The 8579-nt window shown below is 43.3% G+C and overlaps 1 protein-coding gene across 1 annotated transcript in view; it reads left to right on the top strand.

The window, feature by feature from the left end:
• The first annotated feature begins 440 nt into the window (after positions 1-440).
• Positions 441-8579, top strand: part of LOC126190991 (LIM/homeobox protein Lhx3) — a 202036-nt gene continuing 193897 nt past the window's right edge. The window contains exon 1 of the mRNA XM_049931668.1: positions 441-559. Within this exon, the coding sequence (XP_049787625.1) occupies positions 463-559 (97 nt within the window). The 5' untranslated portion in view covers positions 441-462. The remainder of the gene's footprint in view (positions 560-8579) is intronic.

Below are 8579 nucleotides of genomic sequence, written 5' to 3'. Positions count from 1 at the left end.
TTGTTCAGTGAAGGTTGAGTTTCAATATTTCCACGGTCTAGTCAGCCAACTGGCGGTGCAGTACAAACGTCTCTATCTCTACCGTGGATTACAAGGCAGGAAGAAACCTCCAGACCAAAAAAGGCAGACGCCAAGGGTCGTCCTTGCGCCATTTCGCAGGACAAAGCCAGCGGACATGTGCGCTGCGAGGACTGGCAAACTACTCGCAGTCGGCGCTGCAGTCGCGAACTGTCATCGCGCACCCCGTGCGTCTTTTGTTCGCCGCCGGCAACAATGAGGGGAGGGTCCCGGGGCGCCCTGACCAATAGGCGACCCCGGCTGCGTCCGCGTGGTGGGGAGGCGGGCTGGGGCTGCAACTGGCGGCGGTCGGTGGTGGGGGTGGCCGGCGCGCGGCGGAGGGTGGCGCCTGCAGTCGGCGCTGAGGCGGGGTGGCGCGCGGAAGCCGGCGAGCAGTGGCGAGACATGATCGTGTACCGCGGGGCGCCCGAGCCGCTGACGCCCCCGCACTCCAGCCCCGAGAGTCTGCCCGTGGACCACCGCTTCCCGCCCTCGCTCCTAGGTGAGTCGCCCGTGGCGAGTACGACCGAAGAGTGCGTCGCGAAAGGGAAAGTGTGCAGCACCTTGTTCGTCATTACTTGGGCTGTCATCTGCAAAAAATGAGTTTTTGTCCGTTGCCAGACTGAAAAGCAGGCGTACACAACAAGCAGCATAAGACGTTATGGGGCAACAGTCAGTGTTTTCTCCGCACAGACCTGCACGTAGACGAACAAAGACTTAGTCGGTTGTTTGATGTTCGTGGCCAGATATCAAAAACAGTTTTCTTGTAGGATATGAATAAGCTGTCACTTGCGTTACCGCATTAGGTCAACTCACATTCGCTATTGTGGTGCATGTTTCTCTCTAAACCATTGTGTAAATAAGTTACGCCTCAGATCGGGCGGCTACCTAAGAGTAGTGATGATGTGCATAATGTTATATAAAATTTCATAGTTACGTGAGGCTATTCAGACCCGCTTGTCTAGTATTATTCTGTGTTGTTGCATTTTTTTAAAATAGAGAGTGCGTTACAAGGCAGGGTGACTTCTGTTAATCACTATACACAAGTATCTAATTATTAGTTCTGTGAACACTGCACATTGTATGTTTTTTTTTTTTTTTTTTTTTTTTTTTTTTGAGAATAGGATTTTACTGGTATGTAGACAGTAGGTAGCCGTGCATGTGCGCCGACTCGAATGAGAGAGGCAGGGAGAGACAAGGAAAATGGAGGGGGTATGGAGGAGGGGCAGAGAAAGTGGAGGGGAGCAGACAAGTGTACAGAGGGAGGAAGGAGTTGGACCAGGGAGGAAAGGATGGAAGAAGAACTGAGGGAAATACGTAGAGAAGTTCCGATGTGGTGTTGATGTGTTTGACAACATCATAAATAATTCTTCATAAACAGATAATGTCTTCAGCGGTTCTATGTCTCAACGTAAAGGAAATTATTCAACACACCTTCCTAATTGCATAAATAATTCCATTTCACATTCGAATATTAGTCCCTCTCCAACTTTGCCTCTCATTCGCCGTGGCTAAAAGGCATTTTCTTTTCTCTCCCACTTATTCAATTATATATGTAGGTGTGTCTGTGTGTGTGTGTGTGTGTGTGTGTGTGTGTGTGTGTGTGTGTGTGTATGTGCCTGTGGGTGCGTTCGTTCTCGTGTGCGCGCGACCGTGCTAACCAGTGTCATCCCTCTTCAATTCGTGGTACTAATTTTATACAGCTTATATGAATTATTGCGGAGGTTAGTTTGGAAAGTTAACTGTTGGTGATCGGTGATCAATTTTTACGCGAATCTCAGTGATCGGTAGAATTTGTGTGAAAGGAATAATCACTAAGTCTTTCTCCTTCCGTTTCGGGTGTTGATGTGTGTGTGTGTGTTTCTGTATATGTGTTTTTTTTTTTGGGGGGGGGGGGGGGGGGTTTGCGCTTCATCTACGTCGATACGCCAGAATAAAACTTCTGTAGCAAACACCTAGCTGCTGTCGTACACAGAAATTTTCTCTCCTTTTTCCGGTTTCTTAAATCTTGTATGAGCTTAATCTTGGATAATGCTGATGAGAAGAGAGACAATGTGCTAATTATTCTGCAGGTCATTCAGATATTTGCACATTTGAAAAGCGGAAATCACGAGACGTCAAATAACTAGACAATGTTAAATCTGTATAATCTCACTGTGCGATTATCTGATAGTGATCATGTGGGCTGTGGGATGTTAAATATATAATTTAGCAGTATCTAACAATAAAAGAGGTTTGATTATATGGGCGTAGCTATCCGATTGCCTTAGTCGCCGATCCTCTCAGTGGGATACTTTTAATAATACAATACAATTATGTGCGCGGCATAGCTAGTGCTAAACTGTTAAAAGCGCTCTTTAACCGATTACACTTTTGTCAAAATAAAGACATACATCCTAATAAAACTTTCTAGGTGTATTTTATCCACAGCGTACAATAGTTAATCCGGCGTATGCTGGCAGTTTCAATCTTGTCCGTAATTCAAAAAAGGTCAGGAAATAGTTCACTAGTACCCCTACCTCAATTCCCCACTTCCTCTTCAGGCTCTATTCTTTGAACAACGAAAAATACGATCGGGAGTTTTCATTCTTGTTTTAACCCCTTGTCCGTATCGGCTCATCCAGATATTTGCATTTTTGTGAGTAACTTGAGAAAAATACAAGCAGGATCCTACATTTGGCTACATAGTTGCATAGTATCGGCTCTGGTCCCGTAACAAAAACCGACGAGAAACCATAGAAAGACAAATACCATCAAGAAAAAAATTGTGCGTTAGCGAAATGGTGAAGTGGACAGATCGTATTTTTTTGAAATGTGTTTTGTACAAACCTTAAGTTTTATCGTTAGTAAAAAGGTCTTCTGACTAAAAGTATTTGCAATTTGAAGTTATATGTACTTTACAATTTTTAAACAACTTTCCGACATCGTTCTGCCAATTAGAACATTCATGTTGTTAATTTACTTTTTTGTATATTTTATAATAGGCCTAAGAATGTAATACTAGACCGTAGCTTAATATCCGCGCGATCGCGCGATGTGTTGCGAGAAGAGTAAAAAAAAATCACAGGTCTGCTACTAATTGCAGAGTTCGGATACTGGCTCTAAGAGAAGTTCGTGTGTTGAGCAGGCAAAAGTTTTGGATTTCGTGTGAGCTGCCGATCAAGCATTGTGTAGAGATGAGAGAGATTCGGAGAGAGCTGTTAAATCAGTCAGCGGCGTACTCAAATGTCCAGTGGGAATTATTCTTGCCAGCTTCTCTCAGGCTTCTTATTTTGCTTTTAGAGCGAAGTCACCCAAAGAAATCTAACGTTACTTCATTCTCATTAAATCTATGGTGAGAAATATCTTATTTTTCAATTCCTCCAAAATTATTTTAATTACAATGCTAATCAATTTGTTAGACAGGGAAAACTTAGCATTCGACTTCCTCTTTATGATTCTTATGCGGGAGGCCTACTGGAAGCAGCAATAGTCAGTATTGCCTCGAACACTGGTTCTTGGAAATATGCTAAGGGGATCCGTGCTGTCGTTGATTCTCTTCTACAGTTTTTGCCACATAATCGTTGAACAAATATTTGAGACTAGCGTATGCGTGGTGTAGCAGTAGCAGTATATAATTATGGGAATACTGTTCTGTCTTGAGCAAACACAAATTATTATTTTTTAATACACAAACATGTTTCGTGCTTTTTTCAAATACCATCAATAGAATTTTTGTTTGTGTTATTTGACAGGAAGTAGATGAATGAGCTGACGACGGTGGAAATTCACCGAAGCATGTTACGGCATTAAACAAGAATTGGTGTTTCTTCAAGGAGGAACCATGTTTCCGTAATTACATGTTAGGAACCAGACACGGATAAAAAGTGATCTTTAATAGCAAGATGAATAGTTCAAAAATGTTCAGATGTATGTGAAATCTTATGGGACTTAACTGCTAAGGTCATCAGTCCCTAAGCTTACACACTACTTAACCTAAATTATCCTAAGGACAAACACACACACCTATGCCCGAGGGAGGACTCGAACCTCCGCCGGGACCAGCCGGAGATGAATAGTAGTAATAGTAGTTCTTATTATGTTTTTAATCACCCGTGAGTTATATTCTGCGATAAAAAAAATGGGAAGGTAAAAATTTAATACGAGATCATTGATCTCTTTCCCCTTCTTTTCTTTATGGCTTCGAAGGAACTCCACAACTAGAACAGTGTTCAAGAACCAGTCGCGGAACAGTTTCCTAAGCGTATGCTCTGCACGTACTCCAGACGTTCGTAGAAGTTTGCTTATAAAACTGAATTTTGTCGCAGTCGCAAGTGGTTTCTTTCCACTTCCCATAATGTCGCCGAATTAAGTTCTCACGTTTTATTAACATGATAAAGACAGAGCGTATTTCAGTAATACTGCAGGGGACAGGCAGGCGTCTTCCGCTGCTATTTATGGGCAATGTCTTCCAATTATTATGGCCACCACTGTGCAGTATAAGTTCTGTCATTCGTTTACAGACAGCACACGCATTAAGGTGACGAAAGTCATGGGGTAGCACGTATACAGATGGCGGTAGTATCGGATACACAAGTTATAAAAGGGCAGCGCATTGTCGTAACTGTCTTTCGTACTCACGTGGTTAATGTGAAGAGGTCTCCGACGTCATTATGACCGCATGACGGCAGTTAATAGACTTTGAAGGCAGAGTGATAGTTGGAGGCAGAGGCAGGAGACATTCCATTTTGGAAATCGTTAGGGAATTCATTATTCAGAGATCCACAGTGTCAAGAGAGTGCCGAAAATACCAAATTTCAGGCATTACCTCTCAACACGGACAACGCAGTGGCCGTCGGCCTCCACTTAACGACCGAGAGCAGCTGCGTTTGCGTAGTCACACAGCAGCCTGCTTGAAATAACCGCAGAAATAATTGTGGGACATGAGACGAACGTATCCGTTAGGACAGTAAGGCGGAATTTGGCTATAACGGGCTGTGGCAGCAGACGAGCGACGCGAGTGCCTTTGCTAACAGCACGACCACGCCTGCAGCGCCTCTCCCGGGCTCGTGACCTAACCGTGGTCTCGTTAGATGAGTCCCGATTTCAGCTGGTAAGAGCTGATGGTACGGTTAGAGTGTGGTGCATACCCCAAGAAGCCATGAAACCCGGGTTCTCAATAAGGCGCTGTGCGAGCTGGCGATGCCTCCATAATGGTGTGGGCTGTGTTTACTTGGAATGGCCTGGATCCTTTGGACCAAATGAACCAATCATTGCTGGAAATGGTTATCCTAGGTTACTGTGAGACCATTTGTAGTCATTAATGGACTCCATATTCCAAAACAACGATAGAATTTTTGAGGGACGGCAATGTGCAATGTCACCGAGCCACAGTTGTTCACAACTGGTTTGGAAAACGTTCTGAACAATTCGGCCGAATAGCCAGATCGTTCGACATGAAACCCATCGAACATGTATGGGGCATAATCGAGAGGGCAGTTTGTGCACAAAGTCCTGAACCAGCAACAATTACGCAATTATGGACGGCTATAGAGGGAGCTTGGCTTAATATTTCTGCAAGGGTCTTCTAGCGAACTATTGAGTCCGTGTCACATCCAATTGCTTCACTACGCAGGCTAAAAGGTGGTCCGACACGGTATTGGGTGGTATGCCGTGACTTTTGTCACCTCACTGCATTCTGTAACGGCAAAAAATGGCAAGATACAAATGTGACAGAAGGCCATTGATCTCTTTCTCCTTACTTTCCTGTTGTCTTCGAAGTTCATGTACTAGGGTAGTGTTGAAGAACAAATCACCGAACAGTTTCCTAAGCGTGTGCTCTGTTTATACACTAGACGTTTGTAAAAGTCTGGTTATAAAGCCAGAACAGATCATTAAATCTTGTAGCAATCTCAAGCGATTTTTTTCCTCTTCACATGATGTTCCAGAACTATCTTTTCACGTTGTATTGACGTGATTCAGTCAGAGCGTGTTCCGCTGATACTACAGGGGTCAAGACGGCGTCTTCTGTCACTGTGTATCAGCGATGCCTTGAAATCATCGTGGCTATCTCTCCACTAAATATATCCTGTAATTCACTTACAGATAGCAAATAAGTCTTCTCCGCTTGTAGAGCGACTATTGATGAACTTCCAAAGTGTGACACATGCGGACGCGTCACGCTCATCTCAGCAAGCCAGCTTTAAAGAAGGTAGCAACTGATTTTTGCAGATGCCAAAACGAAGTATATGATAAGTTGAACAGCAACAAAACGTCATATTTCCCACTGTAAGCAACGGCAGGAAACAACTATGCTGTCATTGTGTACACAGACTGAAAAGTCACGAGCCCATCTTAGAAATATGGTCAGCACCAAACCTTATACGAGATCTTTATGTCGCCTGCTCCAAACATCACAGCGAATTTGGCGCTCATTGTATGGACTGGCCGTCAACAAATGTTCAAAATGTTCAAATGTGTGTGAGATCTTATGGGACCTAACTGCTAAGGTCATCAGTCCCTAAGCTTACACACTTCTTAACCTATGTTATCCTAAGGACAAACACACACACCCATGCCCGAGGGAGGACTCGAACCTCCGCCGGGACCAGCCGCAGAGTCCATGACTGTAGCGCCCCAGACCGCTCGGCTAATTCCGCGCGGCTGGCCGTCAACGCACCAGCTGTTATTCGCCCTAGTGTCCTCGATGTTGTGAAATACCTTTTATTAAAAGCGCTTTTCATCTTTGGCAAAATAAAACGGGCAATGCCGCCAAGGCTAGACGAGAGCGCCCGGTACACAACTCCATTGTCGTGGTACAAAAGCTAGAACTGACGAAACACTTGTGTCGTTACGTTTCATTTCTTCATAAAGCATTTTCAAAACAGTACTGTAACATACTGAAATATCAATGCTTTTACAGATGCCTTTCTAGATGTATAGAACTAGAGTTCACTAAACAGCTTATTTTACTTTTATTATTTTAATGAATAAAGAACTCATGAAATTGTATAGAATTGTTATTCAAAAGGGAATAATTTAAGGAACTGATTGCCAGAGGCAACTCCTGAGTTAGGGGACGTCCATTAATTACGTGAGGGGTTTTCTTCAAAATCTGGATCCCACCTCCCCCCTACGTGAGACTTGGTCAGACTCTCTTACCAGCTGTGAGGTTTACCCCGCAGTTGGATAAAAGTACGTAAAAATTATTTTTATTGGTTTTACACATTTATTAAGACACTTTAATAAACCATATTTTATTTACAAAGTGTACTAACCCTTCTTTTTTTTACAAGTAATTTAAAATATTTCATTTTAAGCATGCTAACGCTGAATAGTGTTCAGACGGACAGACACAGACGAACAAAAAGGCTCCACGAAAACAGTATTAACCGTTTTGACGGATCCGTAAAAAACTAACCTTGTATTGGCAGTTATATGCATAAAATGTCACTGAACCTTTACTTTCGAGTATTTTGCAAATGAAAGGGCAACATTGTTTGTGCCTTCCTTTTAAGTAATTTTTCAATCTCTTGATTTACATTATCACTAAGAGAATTCTTGTCGGTGAACTTCCGCTTAACGTCCTCCCATAAACGATTAACTTCTTGCTTCCACATGCGTTTCGACTTGTCGGCATTCTGCTTAACAGACGCCCTGCAAAATTTTTGATGCAAATTCATATTGAACACAAAATATCGGCTTCATATTCGTTGCAATATCACGACTACCTCACTGACTGACACGCAATCGAATGAAATCTAATAATTGTGCGGCATTTGCTTCAAATTGGAGAATCCCGGATATCGGCGCGTGTAAAACGTCCAGTTCAGTTCAGTGAGACCTTAATTATTGGTAGGCACTTTAATTTTGTCTATGATCGGCATTAATTACACAAACAAAATCTTATCTGTTATAATAATGTATATTCTCAAAATTTAAAACTTGACGAAGGATTTCCAGTGCCGTCCCCCCCACCCCCCACCCCCCTTTAAACGAGATTTGGTGAGATTTATCCGGATCCCCTCCTCCACTTTGAACTCACCCAATTAATGGATGTCCCCTTATTTAAACCGAAAAAAAATATTTACCACACTGTAGTCATAAGGGTTGAAGATGTTCTACTTCGATGCATGATTACGACTGAGACACAGTGAGCGGGATGGGGATGCTTATGCAAGTTGTAGTGGAGGAGGGGAGGTGAAGGGATGAACACTTCTTTGCTGTTTGCAGTAACGAATGTCTGCCACATTTTGTAGACCTTTTTCGTCACACAATGACGTCCACACATACATTAGGATAAGATCATACCTGTGTAGGCGGCTTTCGGCGGGCTGCGCTGGCGGAACGAAGGGGATATTTGTTCTTTGTGAGCAACATTAGACCTTTCTCTACATACTCACCACCTATTTCGCAACTCCTGGAATACCCACAAGACAGAGAAACGCCCTGCTCAGCCATTTGTTGATAGAAGCCTCGAATTTACTCGCAGATCGTTTGGGTGCTAGTTTGGATGCTTTGCCTGAGCGAGTGGTGCTGCCGCA

Source organism: Schistocerca cancellata, chromosome 6, assembly GCF_023864275.1.
Source record: "Schistocerca cancellata isolate TAMUIC-IGC-003103 chromosome 6, iqSchCanc2.1, whole genome shotgun sequence".
NCBI classification, from domain to species: Eukaryota; Metazoa; Arthropoda; class Insecta; order Orthoptera; family Acrididae; genus Schistocerca; species Schistocerca cancellata.
Note: the sequence above shows the minus strand (reverse complement) of the source record. Positions and strands in the feature narration are given on the sequence as shown.